Consider the following 14,581-nt stretch of genomic DNA (forward strand, 5'->3'; position numbering starts at 1 on the left):
ATATATAGAAGTGTAAGTCTATATATGCCACCATCATCATGACACATACTTCTCATCGGCCGGGAGTTACACACCTGTAACTCCAAATGTTTCTTTCTCACACTGCACCTTGCAGTTTCCACTGAGGCCTCAGCATCGCTCTCAACCAATGATCTTGTGCTATTCTCAACTTTGACCTCTGGGGAAGCTTTTGTTTCGAATCGTAAGATGGGGAGGGAGGGGGGGAGTGAGGGAGAAGACAGGAAACACATATACAACGCTGATCAGATGAACTCCGAGAAATCATTAATAGTTTGATTGAGGCTGCACATCGTCCATCACCTTGTGTATACAAATATATAAAGAAATGCTCTATTTTCTTTTCTAGTATATTGCTGCACCATAGTGAGACATTTGAAAGAGTTAAACAGTTAGAAATGCTGCCACACTGCAGAGAAACATGGAGGGGAGGAATGAAGGAGGAGAAAGAACGGAGGTTAGCACAGGCTTCAGTAGTAACAGCCATTTCTACAAAAGCATGAGGAGAATGGGGATGCAGGAGGGAAGAGGCCTAATGCTGGCTGATGCACTGCTGAGAGAGAGGGAGAAAAGAGAAAGGGGAAAGGAGGAGAAGAGAAAGTTAAGAACATAATGTAAGATTTCACAGGCCCAAAAATACACACCCAAACATAAATGAAAGGATCGTTTTTTTATTTAGCCAAATCAGACACAGACCCATGCATTTAAATCCAAACACAGACCAGAACCCAGCTGGACCCGAGACCGACTGAACCCGAGCATGAACAGATCTAAAGGATTTCATTCCAGATCAAGTGGTTTAAGTCGACCTGAAACTGAGTGCTTGTATCAAAGCCACATTCAAGCAAGTAACTGTTTGCATGTTAGATAAAAACACATCGTTCATTGCAGAAGGGTCTTTATTTTTTAGGTCTGGACATAATTTGGTGGTAAATTTCAGTTTCATGCCATCTGATATTTTCATAGTTTTGTTATTGTTATTTTTCTGAGCGATAACTCGACAAAGTTTAAATCTGGGAATCCACTGACCTCAAGAAACCTGTTAAGTAAGAAGATCAAAGAGGCTGTAAATAAACTACTACGACCGCTAGTATTGCTAACACTCAGCCAAATGTACTTGGAGGAGGAAACAGAGGTGAACAGTAAAATTACCTAAACTGTCCACAAGTTGACAACTTACTGCTCTTGCCCTTGTTTTCCTACATGCAAGAGGTTATAACCAAGACACAGCTACGTTTACTAGAAGCTGAAACCAGAGTGGAAGTAGCTCAACGTGCAATGCCACTGATGGCCACTAGATGCTGGCTCCTTTAGACTCCCATTCAAAGAGCATCAACTTCTAGCTAGATCTCTTCTATCTCAATCTCTAAATTCAGAACCTGTACGTGATGTATTGTAGCTTTGATGTCTGTGGGTGTTGATTGACAGCTCACTAACCTGATTTGATTTGATCACCTGCCCTGTTAGCACAATTTAGTAGTTAACATTAGCTTAGCACCACCTGGCACTCCTCATTTTGAGGGTTCTGGCTCTAATTGGAGGAAATGCTGCCGACCATAAGTAGAAACTCTGTACTTCAAACTGGCTTCATTGCAAACCAGTAGGTTACATCACATCTAGCTCTATCTTTATCTACAGTCTGTGGTTATAAACAATATTTTGGCTGCACTCACAGTTTGACATAATCTATCTTAATTATGGGCTTGTTCACAACTGATCTAATTATCTGATCATTTTTGCTCCATCAAACATCATTGAAGCGACAACAATATTATTCTAACCAATGTCAATGATGATCAAAACTATGAAAATTCAACCAAAGTTGTAAAATGTTAATATTCCTTTAAGGTTGCATTTACACAGACCTGAGACCTACTGCAATGATTCAAGTCAGCAAAACCAGAATTTGGGGTTTTCATTCATGTGGGGTTCTTGGGTTTGGGGGTTGTCTGGGAAGCGGGTCTGTTTAGGACCTTAGACTATAATGAAACAGACCTAAGGCAAACAGCATTGTGGAAACACTTGTTGTGAAAGTCATTTTAAACTTGCTTAGAGAACAGCTGTAAAGAACAATGCAGTGATCAGAAAATACAGAAATGCTGCATTATTGTAATCTTTTCAGTTCAGTCTCTGCTCTAATGAGCTTTCTTGTCTCTATTACAAATGTGACTTGATGGTTTGTGTTAATTACAGTCTGCTGTAAGCTGCGCCAGCTGTCAGCGCTGATGCTAATTCTCGCCTACCAATAGAGGTCAATGTAAGTCATTCATCACTTAAATGCTCTGGTAAAAATTCACAGGGAAGCATTAAGAAATCAATTAATAGATATTTCTGCTTTTATGCATCACCATATTTTAGCTTGAACACTGATATGTGATGATATTTTGCCCCAAGTCTGTAACTCCACTGTACCAGCTTCTACTGTTTAAAAATGACAGAAAGACAGAAAAAGATAGAAAGGCAAAGAGACACTACACAGGCTCAAGGATCAAGACACCCCACGGAGAAAAACGCAGGAGGGTTTGAGATGGCTGACATATTGACTGCTCAGAGAAAAGGAGACACATTACAGTAGCAACAAAGCACATGTTTGACGAACAGCAGGAGAGAAACAAAGAGAATGTCTGAGGAGACAGAAGAGAGCACTTTGGTTGCAGGACAGAAATAATGACAAAGAACAACAGAGACAGATGGAAATCTAGCAGGGACGGCGGCATTAACAGCACACACAGACATTGCGAGGCAGTAATCCTGGGGGAGGTTGGTGTGACGCAGCGAGGGGGGAGATAGTGCAAGGTGTGCAGTGATGCTTCTGACTGTCCGAAGCTGAGACAGCAAGTTAAAAAGACAGAGCGAGAGAGAGAGAGAGAGAGAGAGAGAGAGAGAGAGAGACAAACATGCAAAGAGACACAAAAGGAACTGCACATCCAAAGTGCAAACTAAACACAGTCTGCAAAAACTGCCTCAGCAATGATTCTCATTAACAGCAGCAGGACACATTCACACAGGGCATCAAAAAAATGTAAATTCATTGTGTAATCTGTGGATTGAGGCTCAGGATTATGCAACGGATATTCCAGAAATTGCAGATTGGGAGTTTTTTTTTTTTTCCTGACAGCGTGCTAGCTGGTTAATCCCTCATATTAGTAGCTGTATAGCCTTGAAGCCTACTACGCAAAAAAAACTCTGATATAGCCTAAAAGCTGCACAAAAGAACATCCAACCACTGAGGTCAGCTATCTTAGCGTGTCGCCGGTGGCTAAAAGAAACACAAAAAGGATGAAGGTTATTTGCTGAACTGGCTATAAGAGAGAGAGAGAGAGAGAGGGTAAAAAGAAAATTAAATAGGCGACTGCAAAAGTGATGAGGAAGGACAACATCAACATCTGTTTCCATGGTGGACATAAGCACACTCACATACACACACACACACACACACACACACACACACACACACACAAATGCTGTAGACATATATAACCTGGGGAAATGCCAAGCATCCATGACCTTTCCCCTGACACCAAGCAAGCAAAAGACTTTCCACTGGAACAAGAAGCACACTCCTCTATGAACACAATTTATTTTACTCCACAAAGCTGCTTCATTTTCATGGCTGATAGAGAGTGACAGCACACTGGTTTTATCAGTACAGAACAAGCTCAAGGAAGCCCTGTCGTTTCCTTAAACAGCTTCTCCATTAGTTCCAAATCACAATTTCTTTCATTCCCACAGTAAGAGTTGATATTGATTTTTTTTACTAAAAGGTGGCACTGAAATTGTGTATTTTTATTTGTGTGTTATTTCGAAGGAAATCTTAAAAAATTGTTGACAGATTTCAATGAACTTTCGAGAAAATGTTGGTCATAAGCAAATACATAAATGATTAGTGTTTTGTGCAGGTTCTGGATTTTGCAAAAAGATGTATTAACATTAGAAAACAGAGCATTTTTTCTCATTGCTTTCTGCATTGACATGAAATGGAAACAATCCAGGACATTACTACTGTACATGTTCTGATGCTGATTGAAATTGAATGCTGTGTAGTTTCATGGTGATCTCACTTCTATTCTGTTGAAAGCTTTGTTTCCACAAAGGCCTTTAACATTGGATGTTCAATGACATTTTGTTCTACTAAATAGATCACAATCTGTTTTATAGAATGAAGCACAAGACACTTATTCATTAATTTCTCAAGAAATCCTCAGATAAACAGTCATTTGTTCCCCTCAGAGACTTGCTTGTCTCTCAGTAGTCCATGTAGTCCTTACAAGGCTTTTAATGTGCAGGGTTTCTCTATGGCTGCCCCAAAACTGTGGATGTCTCTCACTCCCCTACTACTGAGATTAAGAGATTAAGTAATCTTAAAAGATATTTTTGCTCTATAACTTTGCCTAACAAAACCAGCTCAGGTTATAATGAGTATGATGAGGAGGGTCCAGTTATGAGGGTCCACTGTTATCTCCAAAGTTTAGAGCATATTCAGTTCTAGGATGTTATGTGACCATATCACAGGGTGTGCTGTTCAACCTATCTATATGCAGACACCCTCTCCATCTTGGATGAGACAGATGACTGTTGTGTCATCAGGAGTTCAACAGACGAGTCTACTGAGGTGCACTCGGTGGTGTAGAGAGAGAAGAGCAGCTAACCCTGCTGGGCACAGTTCAGGTGCTGGATGTCCCAGCCTTTTGAACCCCGCCTGGCGCAGCACTCTGCTACTCTGTTCAAAATTTACTGTGAGGGGACATTTTTCAAGTGTGGACAAGATATCCTTTCTTTATGGAAATGTATGCACTCACTTTGAAAACAACATAAATGACAAATATTGTCCCTCACAGGCCAGCATTTAAATACCTTAGGGAAAAGTCAAGCTCCACTGGCAACAGATGGGCACATTGGCCAGCTAAATGTTTCATTACCTCAGTTCTGATTAAAGACCAGAGATCAAAGCACATTTCCTGGACCCTCACTTCAAAAGCAAATCACACAATGCAATTGTGTCCAACCCCACATGAGAAAAGTAAAAGCTCACAAAAACATCCCCCTGTGCTCTGGGATAAAAACAGGAAAACAACTAAACAAACAATAAATAAAGTGAGCAGCAAACAGTGGAAAGGGAGAATCAGAAAGACAATTACTTTCACTCTGTGGTCATCATACAGGTTATATACCTTTGATACGGTGAAGGCTCTCCATGGCAATATAAATGCAACTGTTGGATGTGATCCTAATTGTATCACACAGACTCTCGTCCTCCACAGTGTAACTGGCCTGTAAACTGTAGCCGTCCACTTAGCTATTGCTGTTGAAAGCTTTCTGCTTGTAGGTTGTCCATCAGTTTCCCTCACACACTGTTAAGTATGGTTTGCTGTAAGTGGGATGGCGTATAATCAAAGTGGGCTGACGATGCACCTCTCTCACTCCTTTCTCACTTTGGATAATGGGCTCATCAAGCGGCCCATGAAGTGATCAACCCACAACGATCTAGACTGACTCTGAACATTATCATTCATGTGGAGTTGAGTTTCTGTCCCTGTGGTGAATGTAAATCCAATATTCACTCTCATTTAGCTCTGTTTTTGGTCTCTACCAGCTCCTGAGGAAAATATCTGTCTCTTTAGCTGCTAAATGCTTCACCATGCCCGCCAACTGTTTGCTAACTTTTTCTGTTAATCGTAAAAAACAAAACCGTGAGCTGAAAGAGGAACTGAGGAGGAACTGCAGAGTTACAAAATATTGATTGACAATCAGGACCGTACTGGTGATCCGTCTCTTTGAACAGCTGTCAAGACATTTTGTGGCAGCTATGCTTGAGGTCAGAAACACTACAAAAAGACGCACACACGCACACACACACACACACATATACACACACACACACACATACTCATGCATTCAATTTCCAGAAGCAGTACCTCAGTGATGAAGAGTATAAGTGAAGAGTGAAGAGCTACGCCACTGCTACTGATAAAGCACCGAGGCAATCAGCACACTGTAGGAGCTTCTATGTCCCGTTTCTTATTGGCCTGTCATCAGGATGTCACCTCCCTCTGCTTCTTTCTCTCTTTTTTAATCTGTTTCTTGAGCTTTTTTGGTGTTTCCTCTAAATCTCAACAAATAAGCAAGATGCACAAATGTGTGTTGTTTTATTAATGTATGGTTTTAAAAAAGGTTTTCAATCCAAACTGGATAGACTCTACCACCTAAACATTTAAGATGCTTTTTTTTTCTTAGTACCTGGAAGGTTTTCATGCGACAGTTACAATAGCTAGCAGCATCTTCTAGTTTCTCAGTTTACAAATCAATATATTGGGACCAAATTAGTAAATATGACAAGTATTAAACATGTGGTTTTTATTTGCACCAGAGGGGTATAAGTATTTTATCCAATAAATATAAGTTACAACTCTCATTTAAGTTACAGGCCAATATCTTTTTAGTCATGCTAGCATCATGGTTTAGGGAAGACCAACGTTGTCATTGGTCCACATACTGGATGGTTTGCCACCACATTTTGAACAGACACTTTTGGTCCTCAGAGGAGGAATCTCTCTGATTTCGGTGATCCTCTGATCTTTCCTCTAACGCTATCAGCAGGTCAAAGTTTTCACTTATTCAGTGAAATATTTCTACACGTGTGAGATGGATTGGCACAAAATTCCTGCAAACTGGATCCTATGGCTTTGGTGATCCCCTAATCTTTCTCTAGTGGCACCATGAGGTTGATATGTTTGTTATTCTTGAAATATCTCAACATTGAATGGATTGCTGTGAAATGTAGTTTAGTTCAGACATTCAGAGGACCCCTAAGGAACCATCTTTCTTCTAACACCATCGTCAAGTCAATATTACATTTAATTAGTGCAACCCCTAACCCTAACCCTAACCTTAACCCTAATCCATTTAATTAGTACAAAACTAATGAGTTTTTCATCAGTCTCTGCTTTACTTGTGTTCATTAGTAGAAAATGTTAGCATGTTAAGTAAGCTGTGTTTAAGGTCAAGCTGGAGACTCTCAGTCTAGTTAAGTTCTTTCTTGAGGGGAAAACAAACATCTGTCTTTTTGTTTGGGAGTTTTACACCGACCATAGAAACAAAATAAAATTATTATAAGGACATTTATTTATGAGTTTGACCAGCACAAAGCAAAATGATTATTGATAAACTGATGAGTTCCCAGCTTTACAAATACAGCAAATTTGAGCTATGTATTATGTCATCTTGTCCTTCAAAGACCCTCTCACTCCCCTGACAACCCCCCCTCCAGAGACAACAGGGCACCCTGGATCACAGACCTCAGTCACACAGCTGGATGAACATGGGCTCAGGTGTACCTCCATGTGTGCTACAAAAAGGGAGACATGCAGCTCCTGCAATTAGGTCGCAGCGCAGTATCTCACTCCATATTTGTTGGTCAAAATGAATCTTGCAATAAAAATCTCTCAAATAAAATCCAAATTAAGATTCATTAGATTCATGCAGAACTGAGGCTGACAGCGGCTGTAGATGGGGAACAATGAATGGCAGTTACAGTTTCTAAAATCACATCCAGATTGTAGATGGAGTGGTTCAATCAAGAGCTCCGTGTTTACAAGCACCTGCTGTTCGTATGAGAGGCAATAAATACAGTAGACATCCTATGTACTGTATGAATCAGCCATTGTAGGTTTGTGCAATCTTTGAAGACAAAAATGCAATATATCTTATCGGAAGTTCAAAGCGCAGCCAACCAGAAGTGACTATAGTTTTCACAGAGAGTGTTTTACAGACTTAAGACTTCTGGTTGCTTAGTAAACTTGAATTTGCTCAAAAATTGTTGGCAATGCTGAAAAAGGCAGAACATTTTGCATTCACAACATACTGTATTATTTGTTTGAATGCTATTTTTAAGTTGTTTGGAAAGGCTACAAACTGTATCACAACATAATATGAGAACACTTTTCTAAAAAATAAAAAAAAAATACAAATGATAAATCAGATTTAACAGTTTAAAAAGAAAAAAAGCTTCTCTCTTGTGCACCACTCCAGTAGTTATAATTAGTTTATGTTCTACCTTGGCTTCTTACAAAGCTGCTGTAATGCAATTTCCAATTTGTGCAGATGCAGAGAGCTGAGTGGAGTGATGGAATGGACCCAAGCTGGGCCAAATGACTCGGGGCTGAGATGATGGTGTGGTTGTTGGAGTACCCTGTTGATGGTGATCTCCATTGGCCATAAGTTCGAGCTCGAGCCCATTTGCAGACTAAAAGGCTCCACGCTGTGACGTAGAGAGTCGATCCGCTGCATGCATTAGTTAAGAGATGCATTAGGTTTTATGAGCCTCTGTTTTGGCTTGAAAGCAAAGGACACACAATAGGCTATAGCTGTTTCCTTTGTGTCATAATTTGAGTGCAACATGACTGGCTAAATGTTGCTAGTGGGAACTTTTATATTCTAATAAGTGCATTAATGAAAAAAAGTGACATTACTCTTTCATAATTTATTGCTCAGACTTAATACCTGAGTTCTTTTCATCACATAATAGATGAATCTGCAGCTCAGTTTCAACCAACCAGCAGATTATACATCTGTATATCTGTGTTTTTTGTATGACATTTAAAGCACCAACACAATAAATCCTAATTCAAGTATAATGAAACAAGTTCTCTCTTTTTTTTTCAGGTAGACAGTTGGTGTTGCACTAATATCTGTGGATTATAGTGAATAATTGTATTAGAAATAGATCACTTTTTCATTATCATTATTATTTGTTGAGTTTTTTGTTTTTTTGGCACATTGGAAATCACCAAATAATATATACATTATATTCCAAGAAGCTAAACGCTGATCTCTAAGTCGATATTATTCTATTTAGGGGCGAACTGTTCCTTTATTTCTTCTTTATCTGATTTAATTTGAACTCTGTTGCCATCACTTCAACTTCATTTAGATGGAGCTTAGTGTGACAGAGCATGTGTGGAGACTGTGATAATCATTAAATCCCCTTAGTTAATATTTAACTAATCTAACATGTATGTTTTGTGTCTTACCTACCAGAAACATCTGCTGTCTTTACAATTCAAAATGCACATTTTAAAATAAAAAGACCACACAGTGCTGTTTTTATCAGCCCCAATCTGTTCCTCTCATCTTCTTTTGGTAGATTCCATGTAATTTCCTGTCTCGTCTTATATCCTCATCCTCACAGCATCCTGGTCCAGATGTGTTTGCTCACTTCAGTCCTTAACTAACCCCCTGGCCCTTCAACCAAACGGTCTATTTCTGTCAATCGAGGTTGTATAACCTTCTTACTTTTTTGCCAAGCTTCCCTTCCCTGCGTGCTATCCTGCTCCCTGACTCAACTTTCTGCAGCTCTGACTGCTCGTTACGCTTCATGTAAAGGAATAACAACATCACCATTATACATTTTGTGATTTTTATGAAGCAGTGTTGACATGTGCATGTGTACAGGTTGTGTTGCTGTCATTGTTATCAGTGAGACAAAGAGCAGCTGTCTGACATAGATAAGTGCACAGTAAATCTCTTTTTTAATGCATTGCTTCCTTTTTGTGCTCCATTTTAAATCCCTCTGCTTAAAATAAGATTATCTGTTATGGTAGCATGCCTCCCCCCAAAAATAAATGTATTATAGTTTTTTATATATATTTTTAGAGAAACATCAAAATGATTAAAAACATTTTTTTCTTTGTATGTCAAAGCTTGAGTTGGGGTTGTACAAGGGACAAAGTTTAATCAAATCAAAACCAAAATCTTATTGTTATAACCTTGGTCCATAGTTGTAACCCGTTTACTACCATCTGCGTTTTTTTAACACCATTTAGTTATGTTTTTAAATAAATCAAGACGCCGTAAATAACGCACAGCTGTGATCATGCATTTTATAAGACAGGCTTGTGGACGGTCATTTCCTCACAGAGCTGTTTTTCGTCCTGTGGGTGTCAGAAGACTGACAACAGCTTAAAGGTGATGGATGATGTAGCTCGGGCTGTTTTAACGTTAATGGAAAAAGTGTTTCTTGTGCTATAAAAGAATGAATTCCAGTAAGAGGGTTCTTGTTGGAAGGGAGGAAATTGAGTGGTGATATCTTCAGCTATAAAGATATTGGCAGAGGGGGTGGAAAGGTCGAGGGCAGCTTTGATAACTGGCTCAAATTTAAAGGAAAAGTCTATTTTATGGTTTAGGTTGCCAACATCGACATTAGTCAGCCATTAGTAGTATAAAAGTTGCACATGGAGACCTTACTTTAGACTGGAAAAGCTGGATTTCATCACAGGATTTGTACAGATGTATGAAAAGCACTGAAAGTGAGAAAAAGTGCCACAACGTGAACTTTTACAAGAGCTTGTGCTAAAATCAATGTACTGCAGACTCTCCTTTCACCTGGGCTACAGCTGAAATGATTAATCAATGAATCCCTTGACAGAAAATAACTAAATTCTGATGATTAACATTCACTGGTTTCAGCCTTTCCAGTGAGAGGATTTGCTGCCTTTCTTTGCTTCATATCACACTGAATATTTTTAGTTTTTGGACGGTTGTCTGGACATTGGATGATTACTGCATGGGCCCTTGGGAAGTCAGCTGCTGCTCTGTAATTTCCCAGCTTTGGATCAATAAAGTCTATCTATCTATCTATCTATCTATCTATCTATCTATCTATCTATCTATCTATCTATCTATCTATCTATCTATCTATCTATCTATCTATCTATCTATCTATTCTACATAATGACACTTAGTACTAGTTCCATTTTAAGTTCCTTTCACATAATCAAAAGACATTTTAGATACAAATAAAGCAAAAAACCCTAAAGACTACATTGCTGTAAACCTCTGAATACACAAGGGCTGGTGTGTCTGTGTGTGTGTGTGAGTGTATGCGTGTGTGTGTGTGTGTGTGTGTGTGTGTTTGCATGTGTGTGTGCCCTCCATTTTAACACTGCCACATGGTCCCATCTCATTACTCTGAAAAATAAAAAAAGATAAAACAAAAACCTGAACAGCTGGGCTTTTAGTCAGCAGTCCAGCACTATGATGGACCCATAAACACTCACTTGCACATCTGCATCTGAATACACAGACACACACACACACAACACCCCCCCCCCCCCAAAACAGATCCCACAGCAAGACGTGATGGACAGTAAACACCGCAACGCTGACACACAGCACAGACAGGAAATGAGGTATGGATGGTGGCTCATATTCATGCCAAGGTGTTGCCATCATGGCGTAACCATGGCAAAACAACCACTGCCCACTCACCTTGAAGTGCCAGGAGGGCCAGAGGTAGCAGCAGCAGCGGCTCTCGTACTGCCGACATCCTGACAGAGGAAAGAAGACTGGCGGCTCTCAACGGTGTCAAAACACACACACACACACACACACTCACGCACTTTCACGCACACACAAACACACACACACACACTCACAGGCAGACAAAACAGATCTACAGCAGATATTCCAGCTTGATGATGAAAACCTCAGAGCACTAAGATGCAAAAAGTCTGGAAGGTGAGAGAGGAGGAGACTCTTTCCTGATGGGACTCTGGGTGTGGTCCGCCTATGTATCTTCTTCTCCTCCTTTTAATATTCAACTGATACAATGGGGTGGGTGGTTCCTCCAGTTGGTCAGATCTTCTTTAACACCCGGAAAAAACCTGGCAGCAGCAGTGTGGAAGGTGCTTGCCCTGCCGTCTTGTCTCCTCACCTCCCGAATCTAAATCACTCTGCAGCTCGATGTGCTGTCAAGCCTCTCAGTGTGTGTGAGCATATAGAGTTACCAGAGGGAGGAATCACTCAGAGTCTCAGGTTTCAGCCTCTTGTCGCTCCAAAAGGGCCTTTGTTCAACTATTTATAATCTACCAGGTTAAGTGGCACACCCTTTGGCCTTTTTAGCTCCACAATGAGACAGTGTGCACCAAATAATGCCAGACTCTGACTCACAAAACTGCTCTTGTCAGTGATTAGGAATAAAAGCCACTGGAAGACTGATATCCTATGTAGCTGATATGATGGAGGGATGATGCTGAGGTGAGAGTTACGTGGTAGAGTTCAAATGTCTGTTAAAATGTCAAAATGTTGCATGCATGAACGCCTTTGAACTCACTCTCACTCCGCTTTAAAACAAATGCTTATTTGGCCTGAGCTAAAAGGAGGCTTGATAGAGCTGAAGTGTGGCTGAAATGGAAAAATGGAAGCAATGTGAAGTATCCTGTTGCTTGTTTCCAAACTCTCTGTGGCTTTGGCTGAAATTACAATTACCACCTTGTTATTGTTATTGCCTCATATTCCATCGTATTGCTTTCTTTCTTTCTTCAGTCCAAATCGCACACTCACAACTACATCATCTCTTGAGATAAAGCCCTTTAGCTGGTGATCTAGGGCAAAGTCTGGCTGATTCTTATGTTTACTTATTCAAGTAATCACTCATCTGCTGTTTATGCACAGTTCATCAGTTAAGCCATATGGTTTGTTTAGCTGCTCACAGGCTTCACTGTAACAACACAGGTGTCTCTGGGTGAGATGGGTCACCACCAGCACATAAAACCAGTCTTAAAGTGGGGCGGCAGGCATGCATTGAGCAGCTATATACCCGCCTTCAGTGCGTCTTTGGAGGCTAAAATAAAAGTGCATTCCGATGTATTAAGAATAGGGTGTGACTGTTTTGGAGGGGGTGAGCAAATGAGACCCTACAATCAACAAGCGGCTAGTCTCAAATCAGAGAATTTGCAAAAAGAAAAAAAGGAAAATCCAACAGTGCCAAGCAGAGCGTCTTTGCGCCCTTTTACCTGTCACCTCCTTATCAAGCCCCCTTTTTTAATCCAATCCTGGGGTTTGGGGTTTTTTGTTTTGCTCACAGATCCCCCTCGACACGTCTCCTCCTATTGATGGGTCAGAGGTGGACGGTTTCCATCCCGCATCAGGCAGCCAGATGCTGGAAGTAGCTCCGCTGTCACACCGGGGACCATCGGAGAGATTTTAGGATCAGAGAGCGACACAGAGAAGAAGCGAAATAAAATCCCCCTTTTCCTTTTTCTTTTTTTTTCTTCGTATCGCCTTCAAGATGAGACGCACGTTGGGAAATGTATTTTGGAGACTCGCATAATCCTCCTGGAGATGCTGACCTAGGCGTCAAGAAATTGAAGAAAAGCGAAGGGGGGGAGAGAGGACGCACAACACACAAAAATCAGGAGCCCTCAGAAATTACATGGTGTGTCAGTGGAAGGATGCCGCGCTAATCAGTCTTTGGGATGGGTGAAGGCTAGGGGGAGGGAGGTGCATGTAGGAGGAGGAGGAGGAGGAGGAGGAGGGAGGGTGTGATGCATTGCAGCAGAGGGATGGAGAAAGAAGAAGAGGAGGAGGGAGAGGTATAAAGCCGTTGTTATGGCAACTGTGGTTTTGTGTGGTGTTTCCATCCTTTGCACAGAGCCCCACGTGTCGGCACACAGAGCAGCCAGTGTGCACCACATTTATCAAGACTATGATTTAAAGACAGAACTTTATTTTATTTAAAAAAAAAAAAAATTTAATGTGATTATTGTGTGAATTTATTAAGCACATTAAATCCAAGAAGTCAGAATACACAACACACAAGATAAAAGATTCAAAGTTTATACACAGGGTGGTGTTATGTGGGGTTACATTCAGGGTTTTAGACTTTGAAGACTAGTGTGAGATAAAAAAAAAAAAGGGAAATATGTAGGAGAAGAAATTTTAAAAAGCTAATTATAATTATTATCTGATAGTAGGCTATAACTTTATAAATATAAGTATGTTGTAACAAAGTCTAATTGCTACTGTGAATCAGGACAGTTTGTTGTGCATTTGTTGTGCTGATCTCTCGTTTTGGCCATTTCATTATGCCAGTGGTGAGGATTACTGTGCTGATTGCATCCCTGTCCTTGCCCTGACAAATGTACCATTCCTGTGTGTGTGTGTGTGTGTGTATGTGTATGTGTGACCTTCCCGTCCCTAATTCCATCACCGCCCCTTTTCATTTTTTTTAAAACATGTGGATTAACTTCAATCACAGTGACAACACCATAGGACGAGGATAAATATGACTCATTCACAGAGACCCATGGAGGATATAAACATGTTTAATCATCTGCAAATATAAACTTATTTTCACTTATTCTTTTACAAAAATGAAGATTTGATGCATTGATGGATGATAATAAGAAAGATAATAATAATGATATATGGTCATTATAGCATTGCTAAAACAACACATCTAATGGTGACATAAGACTTTTGAACAGTACTGTATTATATCTGCAGACTATAAACAAAGTGATGAGGGACTATGATGATGTGGAAATGTCAGATTTTTAACTGAATTTAACAGATTTTCTCGCTATTTACAGATTATTTACAGATAATGAGTGCTGAAGACACACAGCCCTCTCTGACAAAATACAAAACAAAAAAAACACTGATGCAAAATATTATACCTGGACTCACAGGTAGACATCTGTGCGTAGATAATATGTGCGTAAATAAAGAAAAATTGTATTAATTTTCTTGTTTTTATTCAAAATCAAACTTTGTGAAATGTGCT

The 14,581-nt window shown here is 40.1% G+C and overlaps 1 protein-coding gene across 1 annotated transcript in view; it reads right to left on the reverse strand.

Moving 5' to 3' along the window:
- Positions 1-11,341, reverse strand: part of scn1ba (sodium channel, voltage-gated, type I, beta a) — a 28,638-nt gene extending 17,297 nt beyond the window's left edge. The window contains exon 1 of the mRNA XM_053326872.1: positions 11,284-11,341. Within this exon, the coding sequence (XP_053182847.1) occupies positions 11,284-11,341 (58 nt within the window). The remainder of the gene's footprint in view (positions 1-11,283) is intronic.
- Positions 11,342-14,581: the final 3,240 nt, after the last annotated feature.

The sequence above is a fragment of the Scomber japonicus genome, chromosome 10 (assembly GCF_027409825.1).
Source record: "Scomber japonicus isolate fScoJap1 chromosome 10, fScoJap1.pri, whole genome shotgun sequence".
Classification (NCBI taxonomy): Eukaryota; Metazoa; Chordata; class Actinopteri; order Scombriformes; family Scombridae; genus Scomber; species Scomber japonicus.